The sequence below is a fragment of the Desmodus rotundus genome, chromosome 7 (genome assembly GCF_022682495.2).
Source record: "Desmodus rotundus isolate HL8 chromosome 7, HLdesRot8A.1, whole genome shotgun sequence".
NCBI lineage: Eukaryota > Metazoa > Chordata > Mammalia > Chiroptera > Phyllostomidae > Desmodus > Desmodus rotundus.
Genome location: NC_071393.1, coordinates 94,816,145 through 94,839,087, shown reverse-complemented (window position 1 = coordinate 94,839,087; position 22,943 = coordinate 94,816,145). Strand labels below are relative to the sequence as shown.

Below are 22,943 nucleotides of genomic sequence, written 5' to 3'. Positions count from 1 at the left end.
TGCCTGACACTTACTGATTGCTCCTTTCTCACCTCTGAGTTTCCCCCAATGTTCATGGATAGCATGCCACTTTCATTGCTTTCCCTGGAAATACCAGGTAACCCCTCCCAGCCTCCCGTCTGCTCTACTTCCCCCTGAGTGGCCTGTAACAGTGAGAAGTTACCAGTTTCCTCGCCTGAAGCATGCAGAGGTGCCTGCCCTGTGGAAAAGCTGTCTTCATCTCTGGGTGTCCTGGAGTCACTCTGAATGTTGGAAGCCTTGGGTAGAGGGGCTGACCCTTGCTCATTACCACATCCTTGCCTTTAGACTCCTGCAGGCAGAACCAGATCTAGTTACGTTCCTTTTTGCATAAACTATCTGATAGTCTTAACCTGGTCCAGAAAGATGGAAAAAGGAACCCAATTCACAGGATGGAATATTATTTAGCACTTAAAAGAAATGAGCTACTGAGCCATAAGTAGACTTGGAGGAAACTTAAATGCATATTACTTAGCAAAATATCCAATCTGAAAAGGTTAAAACTGGCCCTGGCTGGTATAGCCCAGTGGATTGAGCGCCAGACTGCAAACCAAAGGGTTGCTAGTTCAACTCCCAGTCAGGGCACATGCCTGGGTCATGGGCCATGTCTCCAGTAGGAGACGCATGAGAGGCGACCACACATTGATGTTTCTGTCCCTTTGTTTCTCCTTCCCTTCCCCTCTCTCTAAAAATAAATAAAATTTAAAAGTCTTTTTTAAAAAAGGTTAAAACTGTATGATTCCAACTATATGACATTCTGGAAAAGGCAAAACTGTGGAGACAATAAAAAGATCAGTGGTTGCTGGAAGTCAGGGGAGTGGGTGGATAAAAAGGTAGAGCTCAGAGGATTTTTAGAGCAGTGAAACTACTCTGTATGATGACACAGTGGTGGATACACGTCATCACACATCTGTCAGACCCACAGAATGTACAACACCAAATGGGACACCTAAGGTAAACTATGGACTTCGGGTGATAATGATACATCAGTGTAGGTTCATGGACTACAACGAATATATCACTCTGGTATGGGATGTTGCTAGGCTGTGTGTGTGTGTGTGTGTGTGTGCAGAGTACATGGACCTCTCTGTACTTTCCACTCCATCTTGCTATGAACCTAAAACTGCTCTAAAAATAAGTTTTATTAATTAGAAGATAAGTCCTGCCCTGGCCGGTGTGGCTCAGTTGGTTGGAGCGTCATTGTCTGTAGACTGAAAGGTTGTGGGTTCGATTCCTGGTCAGGGCACATACTCAGGTTGCAGGTTTGATCCCCAATCAGGGTGCGAGCAAAAAGGCAACTGATCAATGTTTCTCCCCCTCTCTCTCTCCTTCCCTCCCTTCCTCTCTCTAAAAGCAATGAAAAAATGTCCTCGGCAAAGGATAAAAATAAGTGCTTATCTTTTACAGATACACACAGGAAACTTTATGGACAAAATGTTATCCAATCTAGAATCTGCATCAAACTATGTTGGGGGGGGGAGGGATAGAGCAATGAATGATATAAGACTGAGAACTGAGTTGACAGTAGGAGCTGGGTGAAGGGGGTACATGAGGATTTACCGTGTTATTTCTTCCATCTTTGTTTATGTTAGAAATTTTCCAGTAATAAAATATTTTAAGAAGAGAGAAGGGTCATGACTATGATTTCTTTGGACATGCACTTTGGTGAAAACAGTGGAATGTGGATTGGGGATGGAGGAGAGGGGATAGCCTGGAACTTGGAAGTATGATTTGGGAGTGGACAAGGTCCAGAATAGAGGAGGCAGGAAGGGAGACACAGGACAAAGGACAGCACAGGAGAGCAAAATACAGAGAACAGAAAAGGGATCTGGGCTCGCTGCTCTCCCCCACCCTCTTTCTTCCTCTTTTCTTCCTACTCACTCCTTACTCTTCATCTCTGTGGATGGAAAATCATCTTGGGACTTGACAATGAAGATTCCAGGCACCAAACCATGAAATGCCAATTCAGTCCGCACAGCCTGGGAGTCTGCATTTTCAAAACGTGCCGTAGGAGGATTGAATATATGAATCTCCCTTGTGCCCAGTACCTGGACCTGTGAGCAGCTTGGTATTTCTGTCGCTAACCTCTACTCAGCCAGACTGAAAACCAAGCCACTCTGCCTTTCAAAGTTTCTGGGACAGTGGCCATTGTATCAAAGCAGAAAATAATAAAGGGGGATGATAGATTATATAAAGAAGTTGTTTATTGATTTCTTTCAATATGTGTGTGGAAATATGCAAATGTGAGGGTCTCTTGAGTGGGATAAAGGAAATTAGCCAGCTATGGCTTGAAAGACATCTCCTTTAAGACCTTTTAACTCTTTGTGCTAATGTTCTCTGACTTTATATTCACTGAACAACCTTCTGATTTTAATGGGATTCTACTAAGAATTAAAAAACAAAAACAGCTCTGCCTGGTGTGGCTCAGTGGATTGCGCACCAGCCTACGAACCAAAGGGTCACCAGTTCAATACCAGTCAGGGCACATGCCTGGGTTGCCGGCCAGGTCTCCAGTGGGAGCCTGCAAGAGGCAACCACACATTGATGTTTCTCTCCCTTTCTCCCTCCCTTTCCCTCTCTCTAAAAGTAAATAAATAAAATCTTAAAAAAAACATAAAAACAAAAACAAAAGCACCCACCAGTTGCCCTAACTGATGCAGTCATTTTGGTAGTTTTACCTTTTATTGTCAATGCTAATAAATTGCTTTTTTACTTCCCTAGTCTCCTGAAAGCCTGTATTCAGAAGAACTAGGTCACCAATATCTCATCACCCATCAGCAAACTAGTAAACTTAAGCTTTAAGACTAAGATAACGAATTGGTCCATGGAACTGAGCAGGAACTATCAGGAGAACAGTGACCTTATGGCTGAATCACCATCACATTAGGGGTAAGCTAGGCAACTCCCTTGCCCACACATTCTTGGCCACATCCCTTCCATTAGGGAAAGAATTAGAAGTTATACCAAAGTAACCAGGATGCCGCCTTACTTAGCTAGATCCCAGTGCCTGCTCAAGCATAACACGGGCTTAAGATGGTGAGCTCAGCCAAGTCGGGGAGAGAAGTTCTGAAACCAGTGGGGCAGTGTGCAGGTCCATGGGCCCTGATGCTGGCAGGAACACTCCCAGGGATTAATTTGTTTTCCTTTGTGGCTTCTAATATAAGGAGACAAGAAAGAACTACCAGCAGCTGGAGCCCACACTCTCCCACAGAACAAGCTGTGAAAAGCCCGACTCAGTTGTTCAGTTCAAAGCATTCTCCCTCCTTGACTCTCCCTCTGTGTCAGCCCATCCCACCAACTAAAAGAAAAAGAGGCAAAGGCTTAAGGCCTTCTAGAGGGCCTCCCTGCTCCCACTCGTAATCTCTGTGGTACAACACGGTTCTTTGAACCACAACTACACAAGGCCTGCTGGCATCCATCCATTCAGGCCTATCTCGCTAGCTGGCATTTCCTGGCTCCCTACATGGTTACAGAAAAAGGTGCTTCTTGTCCCTCCCAGCACCTCGCTGAAGCACAGGCTGCAGTGGAGACACCAGGTATTCAAAGGCAAGGTGGGTCCGGGCCCATGAGGCCTCACAGGAAAGTGTGAGTGCAAATCCCTCAGCAATGCACCTTGGCCTGGGTAGGGGAACCGAGGAGCATTCCCTCTGCTTCCCTAAAGAAGGGGTGGGGGGTAAAGTGAGCAACGTGCTGGGGAGACCAAGAGGAAAAGCCTTGCCATGCAAGTTGGCTCAGTCCAGATAAGAAAAATATACGGTGTGCTTACAGCACTCCTCAGGTTAGGAATCATAGTTTAAGAGTGTGAAGAGGATTCTGTCAACTGGTTCGGAGAATATGGGCGAGGGATCTGAAGAGTGACGGAGTAGAGGGACGAAGAAGAGGGGCAAATATCAGAGGAGGTTGGGCTGGTGGCACCAACGGGCCCAGGGGAGTAGGAGACAAAAGCGCGAAGGGGTCACAGAGTTCAGGAACCAGGGGAAAGTGGACAGAGGCCAGTGGTAAATGGGAAAAGAGCCCAGGAATGGCGACGGAGGAAGGGAAAGGCAGACACAGCTCGGGCTCAGTGAAATCGGAGATTTGTGCGGGGAGGGGCCGTCGCAGCTAATCCACTCCCGACAGAGGCGCGGAGAAACACGCAGCCCACAGCTCCCCCGCCGGGCCGGAGCGCGGCCGCACGCCGCGCCGAAAGCCCCGCCCCAGCCCCGCGCGCGGTCCGGGCGCCGGGGGCCCTGTGGCGCGCGGCCCTTTAGTTCCGGCTGTGGCGCGCGGGCGGAAAGCTTATGCGAACGGACTGTGCCGGCGTCGGACGCCGGGTGAGTGGGGGAAGCCGGGGGCCAGGGGTTGTGTTTCGTTGCTCGTTGGACCTGTGGGAGCAGGGGTCGAGGGTGGGGAACCACGCGGAGCCGGCGCCCCGCCTCGCCGCCACCGCGGCTGCCGGTCCGCGCGGTTTCGTCTGCGCCAGTTCCGGGGCCCTGCTCCCGGTCTCCCCCTTTCTCCAGGGCTCGGGGTTGCCGACTCTGCATAAACACACGATTTCGGTCCCCTGCCCAGGCCTCTGGCCCCGTCTCCCCGTCTCCCCGTCTCCCCATAACAGGTTTCTAGATCCTTCTCTGTCTTTCTCACGCTTTGAGAGCGAGACTGTGGAGAATCGATTTTGATGAATGAACTAATCGTCACCTTAAGGGAAGAATTATAATGTGTAGTGATGGAGGCTTGGCATTAAGGTCAAACAGGTGGCTAGGGTTTATTCTCAGGAGTAGACTGTTCCTGAGAAGAAAGAGACCCCTCGTTGTTGTTGTTGTTGTACGCGCTGCATGTAAACAGTAGTTATGGGAAAGTTGTGGGGGTGGGGTGGGAGACTTGGGGATGAGAATCCACCCAAGTGAGAAATCCATCATGTTCTTACACAGTTGCAGCACTGTGGTGGGCAGGGGTTTTCTTTTATCAGGCCTAGACTGCTCGAGTGAACCATCCACACTTCAACAACACTCAGTTCCTTCTTTTACGTTAATACTTAATAACCTGAGTTACTAAATTGGTTTCCCATGACTGCCGTTGTTAAGGAGGTGTGTTTGCGGGTAGACAGAAATGCATCAGTCTCTCAGCCATCTTTAGAGATGGGTGCAGAGAGGCAAGACTGCCTGCTGTGGTCACCCATTCCAGTGTTAGAGCAGATTTCATGGACCAGGAGTGCCTTCGTATACCTGATCTAAATCTGTCCTGTCTCCCAGTCTCCTTAGAGGCAAGGACTGTACTTCCTATGATCTGAACTTTCAATAAGGTAAAAGCCTCTGCCGGAATGGGACTACCATGGAAGCAGCATAAACTGCACGTGGGCGGAGGCAGGGGAGTCGCAGGTGTCTCTGCTTGAATGAGAAGGCGAGGAGGAAATGTATTGCTGGAGTCCAGAGTTAAAATTCATCAGGTGTTTTACCAAAGAATTAATGTTATATATGGTAATTAGGGATGGCTCATTAGTTATGTTTTACTTATTTGAGGGGAGGAGAGGGGGCAAGAGAGGGAGAGAAACATCAATGTTTGGTTGCCTTTCGTGGGCCCCTTACTGGGGACCTGGCCCACATCCCAGGCATGTGCCCTAGATTGGGAATCGAACCAGCGACCCTTTGGTTTGCAGTCCCATGCTCAATCCACTGAGCCACACCAGCCAGGGCTGGACACAGTTTTAACAAGCTTGATTACCTGTCTTTCCAGCCCATGGTGGCCAAGAAGCAGCAGATTGGAGGACAATTACAAAAGATCACCGAGAAAAAGTGGAATGTAAGCTGATGGTCTAAAAATCAATTATAAACAGATGGCACCAAAATGGAGCCCAACAGTCTAGATTCATTGAATACAAGGCATTGTTTCCATGTATGTACTATACCATATTTATTCCATGGGATCTTAACACTAATTACATAAAGAAGGGTTAAGTGGGAAACACAGTCAGCAAATTAAACTGGATTGTTTGCCATCGAACTCAGCATCTGTAATAAGGCCTGCACTCATTTTTCTTGAAGGATCCCTCCAGAACAGTGTCGTGCAGCACACACTTGAGAGGTTGCTAGTGTATGTAAAACATCAGGGCGGCAGTGTGCTGGGCAGTATTGGTATTTAGAGTGGTGCTGTAGAGTCATCATAGGAGCATGGATTATGTTTAGTACAGAGTGCTTAAGAGAGAAGAGGACTGCACATTTTAGTTTTTCCTATCAAAATGGTTAAATGTTTTGGAATTCTAAGGAGTCTGGATAAGTTAATTTATATCTGTAGTTTAATCTTTAAAGATGTTGGATACATGAGGCGTTATTGTATTTGAAATGTATCTCAGGCCGTTATGTACTAGAAAGGTTTTTGCTTCCTGACCCCAGTCCCTGGCCCTTATTTATAACATTGTTTCCATGAACCAATATGTTCTGAGTTCCCCACAGCCTGTCACACATGGAATTTTATAATATCACACATTTGCAGTTGGAAATTGTACCAAGACAAGCAGTCTGACCACTGTTAAGTGTTTTGAAGTTCCAAAAAAAATTAGTGAACATTAAATTTCTAACCTATTTATGTCCATTCAGGCTCTCCTAATTTTACATATACAATATGATTTTTATGAAGTTGTAATCAGTGTATACATACAGTCCTGTGACCTGCTTTTGTCAGTTACTAATACTTTATGTAAATATTTCTGACATCTACATGTGTCAGTTATATGATGTTTCATTGTGTCATTAGACTATAGTTTGCTTAATGATAGAGTAGCAGCAAGCTGTGTTCAGGAGCAGGAGCAGATCTGTGAACTTTTTTCTTTATTTTTGAGCACAGAAATGTTTCTTCATGTTAATTCTCAATCCATACTTTTAACGAACTCTTTGTTTTCTCCATTTCTTCTACATTTTGACTTTTATACACAATTTCAAGAGATGATGCTAGCTGTCAGACATATTCTTTACCTTTGTTCTCTCCCCTCACAGTTCAAGGCCTGTTGCCTGGTTGTATTCCGTAAGTCCTACCAAGGCTGGCAGTCTGTTGCTTTTGTCATACTTAATGTTTTCCAACTTTGTCTCATTTGGATTATGATTTTACTAGCCCTTTCATTTTTACATTTTGCATTCATCTTAATTAAAAAAAGGAGGCTGCCAAGCAACAGGATAATTAAACACTTGCACAAATACCATTGTATTGATTATGACAGTGATGGTGCCCAGTAAGACTGGTTGTCAAAAAGCACCACCATCTGACAACTAGAAATGTTCTTTAATAGATTAAGAGTTGGAGAGGTGAGGTGATGTAGGGATGTTTGTTATATTACATTGTACAAATTTGGAACTGTTAAAGTCAAAGACTACCTGAATTTAATGTTTTTTTTTAATAGAAATACTTAAGATTGTCCTTGATTTATGCCCCTTTAGTAGGTGAGTTTAGTAGGTTGCTTGCTTGCTTGCTTCCCTCCCACTGAATTCTCTGCAGATTTGCCCACACCTCAACTTAAATGGGGTTTGCCTTTACTCATTTCTGGAAAGTTGGGTTAAAATTATGGTGAAAAAATACTTTTTACTTTTCACGACATAAGCCTAACCGTGTTAATTTTCTACAGCATTTTCATACTTAGAGCTGTTGCATTCTGGGAACACTGGGATCATTGTCATCATGCCCACAGTGGTGGTAATGGACGTGTCCCTTTCTATGACCCGGCCTGTGTCCATCGAGGGGTCTGAAGAGTATCAGCGCAAACACCTCGCAGCCCATGGTTTGACGATGCTGTTTGAGCACATGGCCACCAATTACAAGCTGGAGTTTACAGCCCTGGTGGTTTTCTCATCACTCTGGGAACTGATGGTTCCCTTCACTAGAGACTACAACACCCTACAGGTACAAAAAAGAACGAGTTATTGTCTGTACAAGGTCCAGATTTATAGGGAGCAAAAGTGTTATATTGCACTGAATATTTAGAACCTGGAATTATCTCATAAGTCTATGGGTATAATATCTGAGTGTAGCTATAAAACAAGGATTCACAGCCGGTAGGTCTTATGCCTTTGGTAGAGCTATGAATTAGAGCTGTGAGTTGTTGCCCTGTTTTCTTCTCTTGGTTTTCTGGAATTCTCTCATGATGTAGTGCCCTGTTCCCTAAAGTTCAGGATCTTTAGGTTCAACACTTTACTTCTTTTCCTATAAAGCTTGAAGAGATGAAAAATAGCCCTTCCTCATAATAACTTTTATTTTGGAGTAATTCAAATTCTATTATCTCTCTAAAAGAGGAGAGATAATAGAATTCTATAAATAGCCTCTGATTTATAGATGCCAAGAAATTATAATTTTTAAACCTTGATTGACAGGTATTATCTTCTAAAGGCATTGTCTATGACATACTCGAGAGCTTACTTTGTGCGAACGTCTCTTAGTCGTGAATATTTCCAACAGTGCCTCGCACAGTGACTGCTTACCCATAGTGAGCAGTCAATGAGTGTTTGTGAAATTAAATTGAATGGTTTAATAATTGCTAGGCAGTTTAGAAATCCAGGATCAGTGTAGTGTTGTTTTTAAAAATAAGTAATACAGTTTTGTCAAATCATTCTTTTTATTATCTCACTTTTAAAAAATGACTCAAAAGCTTGTTTTTTTAATTGCACTGGATTTCTTATAAGTGCGTAAACTAAGGATTTGGGATGTTCAGCAGTTCTGAAATTTAGAGAATTGTTACATAAGTGGTACAGAGTAATTGTTAACACCAGGAGGCCCGAAGTCAGACCAACTGGATTCAAGTCTAAATCCTGCCACCTCTAGGCATGAGAGCTGGGAAAGTTACCTAATTATTCTCTACCTTAGTTTCCTCATTTTAAAACTAGGTTAATAATAAAGATGGAGGTGTAAATACACTTTGCCTCCTCACATAACCAAAAGGACAACAACAAAATTAAAACCAAAAAACAACGAGAACTGCCAGAAAATCAAACTGTATGAAGTCCAACAACCAAGGAGTTAAAGAAGAAACATTCATCCGGACTGGTAGGAGGGGGTGAAGACAGGCAGCTGGGTGGAGAGGACACGCAGCAAGGTGGTGGCTGGAGGACGGGTCAATTGCACACATGTGTGCGGATAAGCTGGGAGGAACAACTAGGAAGCGAGACAGACCTGCAACGCAGGGCTCCAGCGTGGGGAAATGAAGCCTCAGAACCTCTGACTGGAAAAATCCTGTGGGGGTTGCGGCGGCAGGAGAAACACCCAGCCTCACAGGAGTGTTCATTGGAGAGACCCACTGGGTCCTAAATGTATACAAGCCCATCCACCCGGGAATCAGCACCAGAAGGGCCTAATTTGCTTGTGGGTAGCAGGGGAAGTGACTGAAAGCCAGCCGAGAGCCAAGCAAGCAGCACTGTTCCCTCTCTGACTCCTCCCCCACATACAGCACCACAACTCAGTGACTATGTGAGTTTCCCCCGCCAGGTGAATACCTGAGGCTCTGCCCCTTACAGCGTAACAGGTGTGTTGAGACAAAAAAAAAAAAAAATAGGCCCAAATGAAAGAACAGATCAAAGCTCCAGAAATAATACAACTAAGAGATGAAGAGATAGCCAGCCTGTCAGATGCAGAGTTCAAAACACTGGTAATCAGGATGCTCACAGAAATGATAGAGTGCAGACACAAAATAGAGGAAGAAGTAAGGGCTATGCAAAGTGAAATAAAAATAAATATACAGGGAACCAACAGTGAAGGGAAGGAAACTGGGACTCAAATCAATTAATTGGAACAGAAAGAAGAAATAAACATTCAACTGGAACAGAATGAAGAAATAAGAATTCAAAAAAAATGAGGAGAGGCTCAGGAACCTCTGGGACAACTTTAAACATTCAAACATCCAAATCATAGGGGTGCCAGAAGGAAAAGAGGAAGAACAAGAAATTGAAAACTTACTCGAACAAATAATGAAGGAAAACTTTCCCAGTCTGGCAAAGGAAATAGACTTCTAAGAAGTCCAGGAAGCTCAGAGAGTCCCAAAGAAATTGAACCCAAGGAAGCACACACCAAGGCACATCATCATTAAGTTACCCAAGATTAAAGATAAGGAGAGAATCTTAAAAGCAGCAAGAGAAAAGGAGACAGTTACCTACAAAAGAGTTCCCATAAGACCATTAGCTGATTTCTCAAAACAAACCTTGCAGGCAAGAAGGGGCTGGAAAGAAGTATTTAAAGTCATGAAAGGCAAGGACCTGCATCCAAGATTACTCTACCCAGCAAAGCTATCATTTAGAATGGAAGGGCAGAGAAAGTGGTTCCCAGACAAGGTAAAGCTAAAGGAGTTTATCATCACCAAGCCCTTATTATATGAAATGTTAAAGGTACTTTTCTAAGAAAAAGATAAAAAATATGAACAGTAAAATGATAACACAACTATCAACAACTGAACCTAAAAAAACAAAAATAAACTAAGCAAACAAGTAGAACAGGAACAGAATCACAGAAATGGAGATCACATGGAAGGTTATCAGCAGGGAGGCGGTGGGGGGGAAAGGTACAGGGAATAAGAAGCATAAATGGCAGGTACAAAATAGACGGGGAGGTTTAGAATAGTATGGGAAATGGAGAAGCCAAAGAACTTTTATGTACGACCCATAGACATAAACTAAAGTGGGGGAGTGCCGGTGGGAGGGAGGGTGCAGGACAAAGGGGGATAAAGTGGAGAAAGAAATGGGACAACTGTAATAGCATAATCAGTAAAATACACTTAAAAAGTAAAAGGTTAATGATATATGGGGTCTTGTGATGATTAACTGAATGTGAAGTGTCTACAATGGTGTTTAGGATATAGTTAGTCCTCCATAAATTTTGGCATTTTTATAATGTATTTAAAAGTACTTAATCTCAATTATTTCCTTCAAGGCCCACTTATAAAGATATGAACTTGATGGGCTGTTCACTCTCAGCTGATCAGAGGACAGAGTAAAGGGAAACTCTTTTAATTATCCTTTATAGCTGAAGAAGTCTGTTTTACTATTTTTAAGAATCTATGCTTTGGGACTCTCAGAAACAATGTCCCCTGTGTAACATTCATGCTTTTAACAGTTTATGTTGTCTTCTGATAAATTAAAATGAGCAATTTTATCTTTTATTCAATTAGGAAGCACTAAGTAACATGGATGATTATGATAAAACCTGCTTGGAGTCTGCCTTAACTGGTGTTTGCAACATCGTTCAGCAAGAGTGGGGCGGTGCAATTCCTTGCCAGGTACTTATGACTTCTTGTGCATTGCCCTAACTTAAAGCCGTTAACCACCGAGGTGCTTCGATTTTCTTCACGCTCTAACACAGCATGTATTGCACAAACTACGTTATACACTATTGGTATCTTTTTAAAAGAAGTCACTAAATCAACACTAATTACTCAGAAAGCAGCACAATTATGCCTTAAGGAAAGCATCCTCCTAGTAAATTGGCTTCTTGCAAACTAGCATTATTTGTATAAAATACAAAGGGCTCACAGTGGAATTTTACAATACTCCCTAGGAGCGATTTTAATTTTTTGAATGATAGAATTGTAAACATGAGTACAACGTAGTCTGTCTTTGCTATCTCAGTGTAGCATTTATTCGGCAAACTTTTAACCGTCTCCACTACCAAAGTCATCTAAAAAGTGAGGGGCACGAATGTCACAAAATCAGTTGTCCTTTGCTTAGAGTCCATATTACATCCACATTAGCATCAAATCAGAGCAGCGTTGTAGCTGAAAAGGAGAATTGGAAGTTTGTTGTACACAGGTGCTTTAAGACGTGGTAGCATATTTTAAGGAGAAAAAAAGGTTGCTAAAAAGACAATCATCGTATTGTAGTCTACAACAGAAGTCAGCAAACTTTCTGTTTCAGGCTTTGCAGGTGTCTGTGGCAACTCCTCAACTTGGCTGTCACAGCACAAAAGCAGCCGTAGATAACAAGTAAATAAATCGGCATGGCTGCATTCCATAACACTTCATGTACCAAAGCAGGCCATGGGCCGTAGTGTACGGTTATATTATTGGGTCAAACACAGCACTCCTCAGCAGAGTCCGTGGCATCTCTGGTATTTGTGCCTGGGCAAGGGAAGGGTAGGGCTGACTCGAAGGAAGGACCAGGGAACATGGGAAGTGATGGAACTGGTCTTTCTCTTCATTGCAGAAACGGTTATATCACTAAAAGCAGTGTTCAGGACTGAGAACTATATACTAAAAAGGGTGAATTTTATTGCATGTAAATTATATTTCAATAAACCCAACTTTTTAAAAGTTGTGTTTTCTTACTGTACAACCACCCTGTTTTATAGAAAATGAATCGAGAGTTAACGAAGACTCTGAACTCCTACTAAATGGTTAAATCAGATCACTTTAGTGGGTACTTGCTAAAAAAAAAAAAAAAAAGCCATTAAATGCTTTCGACTAATTTCTTTTCAGAAATAAAAATGTTTGGCACCTTACTTCATAAACACTATTTATTTGGTAAATCCAGGCATACAGAATATCTAATTTCATGACAGTATACTAAATAAATGAAGTTTTGTTGCCAATAACTTCTGAACTGGAAACTAGCACGTAGCACAGTTTCATTTGCTACTTCTTCAGTAGTTTTATTTTTTTAATTAAATGTATTGGGGTATCGTTGGTTAATAAAATTATATGGGTTTCAAGTGCACAATTCTATGATACATCATCTGTATATGCATTGTGTGCCCACCACCCAGAGTTAAATCTTCTGTCACCATAGTCTTCAGTAGTTTTAGAGAAGAAAACTTCTACCTTTTCATGTTTTTTCTGCCCTTACCAAAAGGAAGAATCTGAATTTGAGATGTTTTGTACCCTGAGGGAAAGGGGCTGGGCCTGAATCTACTTAGATTACTTACTTGATGACTTTTGGGGTAAAAAGTCTAAAACACTGGACTAGAGTTGGAAGTGATTAATGATTATTTTTATAATCAATTACTGTCAAACATTTGTTTTAATGTGGAATTTTTAAGTATATTTTCTTGATTATGCTATTACAGTTGTTCCAGTTTTTCCCCCTTTGCACCCCTTTGCCTGGTACCCCTCTTCTCTAGAGCAATCCACCCCCCCTTCATGTCCATAGGTCATGCATATAAGTTCTGTGGCTTCTCCATTTCCTATACTGTTCTTAACCTCCCCCTGTCTATTTTGTACCTACCACTTATGCTTCTTAATCCCTGTATCTTTTCCCCCATTCTTTCCCTTCTCCCTCCCCACTGATAACCCTCCAAATGATCTCCATACCTGTGATTCTCTTCCTTTTCTGGTTGTTTGCTTAGTTTGTTTTTGTTTTTGTTTTTTAGATTCAGTTGTTGGTAGTTGTGAGTTTGTTGTCATTTTAATGTTCATAGTTTTGATCTTTTTTTTAAATAAGTCCCTTTAACATTTCATATAATAAGGGCTTGGTGATGATGTACTCCTTTATCTTTACGTTATCTGGGAAGCATTTTTTTTGCCCTTCCATTCTAAGTGACAGATTTGCTGGATACAGTAATCTTGCTTGTAGGTCTTGCTTTTTATCACTTTGAATACTTCTTGTCAGTCCTTTCTTACCTGCAAAGATTCTTTTGAGAAATCAGCTGATAATTTTATGGGAATTCCTTTGTAGGTAACTCTCTGCTTTTCTCTTGCTGTTTTTAAGATTCTCTCTCTATCTTTAACCTTTGGCTATTACGATGTGTCTTGGTGTGGCCCTCTTTGGGGCTCTGTGCATCCTGGACTTGTATGTCTATTTCCTTTGCCAAATTAGGGAAGTTTTCTTTCATTATTTTTTCAAAAAAGTTTTCAACTTCTTGCTCTTCCTCTTCTCTTTCTGGCATCTCTATTATTTGGATGTTGGCACTTTTGGAGATGTCCCAGAGTCTTATTCTGTCCTCGTTTTTTTGAATTCTTGTTTCTTCATTCTGTACTGGTCGACTATTCCTTATGTTCCAAATTGTTGATTTGAACCCCGGCTTCCTTCCCTTCACTGTTGGTTCCCTGTGGATTTTTCTTTATTTCACTTAGTGTAGCCTTCATTTCTTCCTTTATGCATTTGTACTCAATGCATAAAGGAAGAGGTCTCTGAGCATCCTGATCACCAGTGTTTTGAACTCTGCATCTGATAGATTGGCTATCTCTATTTCGTTTAGTTCTTTTTCTGGGATTTTGTTCTGTTCTTTCATTTGGGACATATTTCTTTGTCTCCTCAATTTGGCAGCCTCCCTGTGTTTGTTTCTGTGTTTTAGGTAGAGCTGCTTTGACTCCCTGTCTTGGTGCACCTGTTACATTGTATGGCGTGAAGCCTTAGGTAATCACCAGGGCAAGGCAACCCTCTTCATCACTTTGTGGCTCTGTATGTGGGAAGTCAGAGAGGGGACAGTACCACTGCCTGGCTGCTAGAGGCTTACTTGGCATTCACCCCATTTCCAGTCACTTCACCCTCTTCCCATATGTGGCTGGCGCCCCTCTAGCTGTTGGTGGCAGTTCCCAGAGTGGGTAGGTTTGTGTCTGTTCTAGGCCTGTATGGGCCCTTTAAATGGACTCTCCTGAGAGACCAGTGGTTTCTTCCACTATCCCAACCCCCACTGGTTTTTACAGCCAGAAGTGTGAGGCTTTATTTTCCCAGTGTTGGAACCCTGGGCCACGAGGTGTGGCCTGGGGTTGGGATCACTCGCCAGGTATCTCTCCTGATTTTTATACATCACACTTGAAGGTGGGACCACCCTTTCTGCTGGCCACTGCCACCACCACCACACCACTACCATGCTGCATCCTCTCCCCTCCCCCTGCCCTGGCTTCCCATCTCCTCCCCTCCTGTCCATCTGGATGAATTATGACTTCTTTAAATCCATGGTTGTTGGACTGCCATACAGTTTGATTTTCTGGCAGTTCTGGGTGTTTTTTGTTTTGAGGTTAGTTGTGATCCTTCTTATGTGCTTGTGCAAGGAGGAAAAGTGTGTCTACCTACACCTCCATCTTGACCATAATGTGGAATATTTTAATATAACCTGTGAGACAGCTGGACTGTGTCTTTATTTTTATTTTTTTAGAGAGAGGAAGAGAGGGAGAAAGAGAGGGAGAGAAACACCAGTGTGTGGCTGCCTCTCATACATCCCGCATCGGGGACCTGGCCTACAACCCAGGCATGTGCCCTGACTGGGAATCGAACCAGGGGCCCCTTGGTTCACAGGCCGGTACTCAATCCACTGAGCCACACCAGCCAGGGCTGAACTGTGTCTTTATTATTTGAGTAAAATCTTTCTCATTTTGACGTTACATGAAATATTTCATTATCATCTGGTATCTGAAGAAGCTAGTGGCAGAAGTAAATCATTATATAGCAATTATTGGTACCTAGAAGAGGAAATTACCTTGTAGTCAATTGACTCTCTTCCTAAATGATGGCATTGCTCCAGGGGACCTCTATTAAGCATTCTTGAATTTTAAAAGTAAGTGCCAATCGTGATACTTCACACAGTGCAACCACCTCATACTGCCTTACTGGCCTGTTACCGTCAAGTTACTAGGACAGGCCAGGGAAAGCTACAGTAATCCTCCCCTGGAATGCTTGGAAAAGGCTGCCGCCCGCAGGATTGCTCTGAGACAGTGAAGAAAACGAAAATGATTTGTAATTGTGGTCTATTGTTAGAATATTTTGAAGGCTTTTTCAAATTACAGTTGAATAAGAATGTATTTTAAAGGTCTTGTACAAAATTAATTAAATGGCATCTATAAATATATTTTTTAAGCAGTTGCCATTCCAGTTGACCAGGGGTAGAGTTTGTCGTCTTTGAAAATCAAGTGTCAAGGTTCATGTTTCTGTGCTGGCACTTTCTCGGGACATGTATGACTGGCCCTCGTGGTGTTTTTCACATCGGTTCCTCAGGTTGCTGCCTCATCTAAGAGATAGGAGTCTGGTTTTAATACAATTAACTTAAGAATTAGTTATGAATGTTTCTGTCCTTTTTTAAGTGTCCATAGGGAGGTGTGTTCTTAAAGGTTCAATTAGATAAAATACAGTGAATGCATGGATCTTCAGTGCAGAGCTCACTGAGTGTCGACAAGCGCGCACCCTGCCGCAGCATTGCCGTTACCCCGCAGAGTGTCCTACACCCTTCTGGTCAGCACCCCCGTGCCCACAACCCCTGTTTGGTTTGTCTTGGCTTTGTGTTACCTGTTCTAGAACCTCATGTAGATAGAATTACACCGTGTATGTCGGTCATCTTTCGCTGGACAGATTGTTTTGAGATGTATTCACATTGTTGCTCTTATCTTTGCAGAGGTAGGTTTTTGGGTGTAAATGCAACCAGAGTGAAATGAAATTGTTCAATGAGACTGCTTTAAATGACTGTGTTATTTTATGTACAAGCCTTCTCTCCATTTTTGCAAACAGGTTGTCCTGGTGACCGATGGCTGTCTTGGCATTGGTAGAGGGTCCCTGCGGCATTCCCTCGCCACTCACAGTCAACGGAGTGAGAGCAACAGGTTCCCACTACCTTTTCCTTTCCCATCTAAGTTATACATCATGTGCATGGCCAATTTGGACGAGGTAATGCTTTTTAGCAAGTTCTTTTTAGTTTGGTTAGATACATTTTAGGACTCAGTTTATTTGTCAGTGTGTTTATTCCATTAGTGTTGTATTGCAGAGACCGTGACATGGAATGCACTGGTTTCAGCTGAGACTGGTCACTAATTATTTTTGAAAAGACTCTAGATGTCAAATGCCCTTTGAAAGTTCAAAGTATTGCCCCATCTTAGGAAATAGAGCTAGAGTTGTTACTCATCTCACTTCCCACAAAGAGTGTTCAGATGCTGAAATGTTCTCTTTGGTTTTGGATATTTCCCTCATAGGAATTCTTAAATCCAATCCACCAGAAATATTGACAGACGTATGCTTTGATTTTTTGGTAAAGTAACATTACTCTGATGCATGTTCTATTAAATTCTACTTCCTGGTTTTCCCATTTACTCAGGAAAGTTTTTTAACCTAATCTTCATCTCTGTTTGTTTTTTTAATCTGTAAAACGTAGATAATAATGGTACTTACCAAAAGATGTTAGAAACACTTTGGAGGAAAGATTCTGTGCAAATACCAACTGTGGTCACCTCTGAGAATCCTTGCAAAATGACATCCAAATGAAATAGCTCTACTGGTATCATTTCATATGACATTTCCTCTTTGGTAACCTTGAATCAAAATCATTAATAGTTATTTTCCTTCTTGCTTTGCTAAAAAACCATCTTTTTTATACTTGTTACCTATGTTATTGTGATGGGCGTGACTTTGGTGTGCTGATGAGAATCTGGCATTTTGTGCCACTTTAAACGAGTCCTCGGTTTTGCTTTGTAGCTTCAGAGCACTGATTCCTTGGATTGCCTTGAACGTCTCATAGATTTAAACAATGGCGAGGGGCAGATTTTTACTATCGATGGCCCCCTGTGCTTGAAAAATGTACAGTCTATGTTTGGGTGAGTATGTACTTAGCGCTTTTTTTTTGCCTTCTTACATACAACCCATTATAATTTGATATCCAGCAATAATATGTATTTTATTATTTCTAATTGTGTCATTTCATTTTTCCCAAGTTTCACATTTTTCAGCTAAAATGCTTGGTAGTAGTGATTTTAAAAAGTTCATTCCTTCTAAACTAAGTATGAGTAAATCTGTAATGCCTATAGATACTGACTTCCCTACAGTGACTCAGCAGTTTCAAAGATTAACTTGCTTTTGGGCTTTTCAGAATTGAAATTGCCTCGCCAAAAATGTCAGATTTTGTTGTATTTCAAAATGGTCACATTGTTTTGGAGGCAATTCAAAAGGAAAACAAACTTAGCATCTTAAAAAAAAAACGACTTGAAAAATTGTGTACGTACATTACTCTTCCTGTAACAGTTAATCTTCACATTCCAGGAAGCTGATAGATCTGGCATATACGCCGTTCCATGCTGTTCTCAAGTGTGGCCACCTGACTGCTGATGTGCAGGTATTCCCCAGGCCAGAACCTTTTGTTGTGGATGAGGAAATCGACCCGATCCCTAAAGTCATTAACACAGGTAACTCTTCTGAAAACTTGCTGTTATCCTGACTTCTCCTAACTTCTGACTTTAACTCCTCTCTACCCAGGAAAGTTGAGGGGAAATGTAAATTCTGATACCAGGGTGCTCTTGTCATCAGTTACACACTTTGGACAGGAGGATGCCTTGCCTAAAGGGTGGCAGATAAGGGGTCCTGCGTGATGATGGTGAGGTTATGAATTAACCTCCAACCCTAGATAATTACAACCACAAATTACTGGAGTTGGAAATCATGGCCGGATTCACTAGCATTGAAATCTTTGCGGTAATTCTTAGTAGATCCTAAGATTGATTTGCTTCATAACTGAGGTCAGATACGAAGGGCTGAGTGACTCTTCCTGCGTGACCCTGGACAAGTCACGTCCTCTAGTTCTCATTGGCTAGGAGAGTGGAATCTCTAGGTGAGTGATGGCCTGTAAAGTCTCGGCTCTGATTTCCTGTACCTCTCTAGCCCTGCTGCTTATGTTATGACTAAAAGCGGTGTGCCACTGCCTTTACCTGGTTCGCATTCCCGGTGCTATGCTTAGCTAAGATTGGCAAAGCGAAGAGTCAAAAGTAACAAGGAACAGTAGGGAGAAGAGTTGTCCTCTGTTGGAAGGTTGACACCTTGAGTTGTGGGTACACATTAAACCATCACTGTGTCAGTCACCATTGCACCCTCGGTGCCCAGCGTGCTGTCTGATGCTCAGTAGATGTTGACTAGTTAATCAACCAACAGATGATTAAAATTCAGTGCACAGTAAATGTTCATTTCATTCTTGTGTGTACAGTTTTTAGGAGTCTTAGGGTGAAGGGCCAAGCACAGCCTTTTTATTTTTTTGTGCCTTTAGTTCCTGGCTGTGTGGAAGTAGGGCATCTCTCTTTCATTGCGCCTCGGCGGAAGTGTATTAAGCTATGTCAAATGTTTTCATGTCTTCAAACCAATTAGAATCCACTTTCTTCCCATCCTTTTTTGATGAGTAACTTTGAATACATCTTTTCTTTTCTATATAAACTTTTAGCCCAAGATCTCTGTTATAGCTTATATTTAAACCATTTTCTACTCAAATGAAAAATATATAGGTGCTTATGCTGATTCATTTGTTATTCAGCTAAAGAAGGTAATAAAGGCAAATTCCAGAGAAACAGATTTGCTGATGTCTTAGAAGTTTCGTGAACTTACCATGAGCTTGATTTTGTAAGGCTTTTATCTAAATCATATTTTATTGATTATGCTATTACCGTTGTCCTGATTTTCCCTCTTTGCCCCCCACCACCCCTCAACTCCACACCCTCAGGCAATCCCCCCACCCTTGTTCATGTCCACGGGTCATGCGTGTTAAGTTCTTTGACTACTCCCTTTCCTGTACTGTACTGTACATCACCGTGGTTATTCTGTAACTGACTATTTGTACTTCCTTTAATCCCCTCACTTCTCACCCATTCTTCCATATCCACCTTCCCATCTCTTTCTCTTTAACTTTTGTCATTTTAATTATTATGTGTCTTGGAGTGGGTCTCTTTGCATCCATCTTGTTTGGGACTCTGTGCTTCCTGGACTTACATGTCAATTTCCTTCACCAAATTAGGGAAGTTTTCTTTCACTATTTTTTCAAATAGATTTCCAATTTCTTGCTTTTTCTCTTCTCCTTCTGGCACCTCTATGATGTGAATGTTGGATTGCTTAAAATTGTCCCACAGGCTGCTTACACTATCCTTGCTTTTTTGGATTCTCTTTTCCTCATGTCGTTCTTATTGGTTGTTTTTTGCTTCCTTATGTTCCAAATCATTGATCTGATTCTCGGCTTCATCCACTCTACTGTTGTTTCCCTGTAAATTGTTCTTTACTTCAATTAGTGTATCCTTCGTTTCTGACTGGATCTTTTTTATGCTGTTAGGGTCTCTACTTAGTTCCTTGAGCATCCTTATAACCAGTGTTTTGAACTCTGCATCTGATAGATTGCTTATCTCCATTTTGTTTAGCTCCTTTTCTGGAGTTTTGATCTGTTCTTTCATTTGGGCCATGTTTCTTTGTCTCCTCATTTTGTCAGCCTCCCTGTGTTTGTTTCGATGTATTAGGTAGAGCTGCTTTGACTCTGTCTTGGTAGTGTGGCCTAATGTAGAAGGTGTCCTGTAGGGTCCAGTGGCACTGCCTCCCCTCGAGTACCCAGAGGTTCACCCTTCGTATGCCCTCCTCTTATGGTTGAGCCTTGGTTGCTTTGGGCAAGTCAGTGGGAGGGATTTCCCCAGGCCAGTCAGCTGCAAGGACTGGCTGTGACCACTGACCACTGACTCCACCCTCCATGGAGGATCAGCTGTGCAGGGGCAGGGTGGTGGTGCCATTAGCTTGATTTTTTAAATTGCTTGGAAAATATGAGTGTGTATATATGCCTAGAAGACTGAAAAGCAATTCAATAAAATATTAATAGAAGTTTCCTTTGATGATAAGCAATGAGTGCCTTTGTTTTTCTTCTTTACAATTTTTAGTGTTTCCAAGCTTTTATACTATTTCCTTTTTTTAAATTTTATTTATTATTTTAGAGAAAGAGAAAGGAAGGGAGAGAGAGAAAAAAAAAACATCTATTTGCTGTTCCACTTATTTATGCATTCACTGGTTACCTCTTGTATGTGTCCTGACCAGGGATCGAACCCACAACCTTGACATATTGGAATGATGCTCCAACCAACTGAGCTACCCAACTAGAGTGCTTTTATACTATTTATATAATCAGAAAAAAAAACTTTTAAAAAGTTCTTTGGGAGAACCAAGATGACGGCGTAGGTAGACACACTGCGCCTCCTCACACAACCAGAACTGACAGAGAATTGAACAGCAAGGGGGACCGACACCAAGGAAATAGAAAATAAACATTCATCCAGACTGGTAGGAGGGGTGGAGACGGGCACCTGGGTGGAGAGGACTCGCATTGGCTGTGGCGGGACTGAGACTGGCGGAGTGTGGGACAAACGGCGCAGGCAGTCTGAGCACTAGCAGGCCCTGCGGCCCCACATTCTCACACAGATAAACAGAGAGGGCCGGACTCAGAGTGGTGGAGAGCGGGGCAGGCAGAGTGCGGGTAGCACACCGCGGCACCACATTCGCCCACAGATAAACCTGACAAACGGCGGGGAGCAAAGCAGACCGCGTAACCCAGGGCTCTAGCACGGGGGAAATAAAGCCTCAAACCTCTGATTGAAAACGCCCGTGGGCGTTGGGGCGGCAGCAGGAGAGACTCCCAGCCTCACAGGAGAGGTTGTTGGAGAGTACCACAGGGGCCTAGGGCGTGCACAGGCCCACCCACTCGGGAACCAGCACCAGAGTGGCCCAGTTTGATTGTGGGTAGCGGAGTGAAAGATTGAAAGCCGGAGAAGAGTGAGGCAAGCGCCATTGCTCCCACTCAGCCCCTCCCCCATGTACAGCGTCACAGCGCAGCTAGACCAGCATTACCCCGCCCCGGTGAACACCTAAGGCTCCGCCCCTTTAAGTAACAGACGCGCCAAGACAAACAAACAAACAAAAAATGGCCCAAATGACAGAACACTTCAAAGCTCCAGAGAAAATACAACTAAGCGAGGAAGAGATAGCCAACCTATCGGATGCACAGTTCAAAACACTGGTTATCAAGATGCTCACAGACTTGGTTGAATCTGTTCGAAAAACAGATGAAAAAATGAAGCCTATGCTAAGAGAAACAAAGGAAAATGTACAGGGAACCAATAGTGATGCGAAGGAAACTGGGACTCAAATCAATGGTGTGGACCAGAAGGAAGAAACAAACATCCAACCAGAAAAGAATGAAGAAACCAGAACTTGGAAAAATGAGGAGAGGCTTAGGAACCTCCAGGACACCTTGAAATGTTCCAACATCCGAATTATAGGGGTGCCAGAAGGAGAAGAGGAAGAACAAAAAATTGAAAACTTATTTGAACAAATAATGAAGGAGAACTTCCCTAATCTGGCAAAGGAAATAGACTTCCAGGAAGTCCAGGAAGCTCAGAGAGTCCCAAAGAAGCTGGACCCAAGGAGTAACACACCAAGGCACATCATAATTACATTACCCAAGATTAAATGCAAGGACCTACATCCAAGATTACTGTATCCAGCAAAGCTATCATTTAGAATGGAAGGGAAGATAAGGTGCTTCTCAGATAAGGTCAAGTTAAGGAAGCTCATCATCACCAAGCCCTTGTTGTATGAAATGTTAAAGGGAATTACCTAGGAAAAACAAGATCAAAAATAGGAACAGTAAAAATGACAGCAAACTCACAGTTATTAACAACCACACCTAAAACAAAAACGAGAGCAAACTAGGCAAACAACTAGAACATGAGGGTTGTCAATAAGGGAGTGGGAGGGGGAGAGGGGGGTAAAGGTACAGAGAATAAGTAGCATAGATGATAGGTGGAAAATAGACAGGGGGAGGGTAAAAATAGTGTAGGAAATGTAGAAGCCAAAGAACTTATAAGTATGACCCATGGACATGAACTATGGGGGGGGAATGTGGGAGGGAGGGGGGGTGGGCAGGATGGAGTGGAGTGGGGGGGGAAATGGGACAACTGTAATAGCATAATCAATAAATATATTTTTTTAAAAAAGTTCTTTGGGTTACAATTTTTATTTTAGGTTTTGCTTATTTTAGATTTTATTTTAGGGTTACTTATTTTAGGTTTCCAGCAAATACTTTGGGTCTTTAATAGACCTCTATAAATAAAACAAAGAAATCGTTGTCATATTTAGACTGCTACCTTGGTTTTGTATTTTATTCTCAGAATAGCTTTACCCTGCAAGGATGGTTGCTTGGAATTGTTGTGGAAATGTTTGGCTACAACGCCCCCTAGTGGCTTGAACAACCCTGATGATACAGAGGGATTTGACCTTTAAGCTTTT

General features: G+C 42.6%; 1 protein-coding gene across 2 annotated transcripts in view; it reads left to right on the top strand.

The window, feature by feature from the left end:
• Positions 1-4,226: 4,226 nt before the first annotated feature.
• Positions 4,227-22,943, top strand: part of INTS14 (integrator complex subunit 14) — a 38,647-nt gene continuing 19,930 nt past the window's right edge. Inside the window, exons 1-7 of one of the 2 annotated variants that reach the window (XM_053928702.2) lie at positions 4,258-4,331; positions 5,731-5,889; positions 7,610-7,884; positions 11,132-11,239; positions 16,395-16,550; positions 17,352-17,470; positions 17,913-18,055. In XM_053928702.2, the coding sequence (XP_053784677.1) occupies positions 7,663-7,884; positions 11,132-11,239; positions 16,395-16,550; positions 17,352-17,470; positions 17,913-18,055 (748 nt within the window). In that variant the 5' untranslated portion in view covers positions 4,258-4,331; positions 5,731-5,889; positions 7,610-7,662. Of the gene's footprint in view, positions 4,332-5,730; positions 5,890-7,609; positions 7,885-11,131; positions 11,240-16,394; positions 16,551-17,351; positions 17,471-17,912; positions 18,056-22,943 lie in introns of both variants that reach the window. The other variant, XM_053928703.2, reaches the window with a different exon arrangement.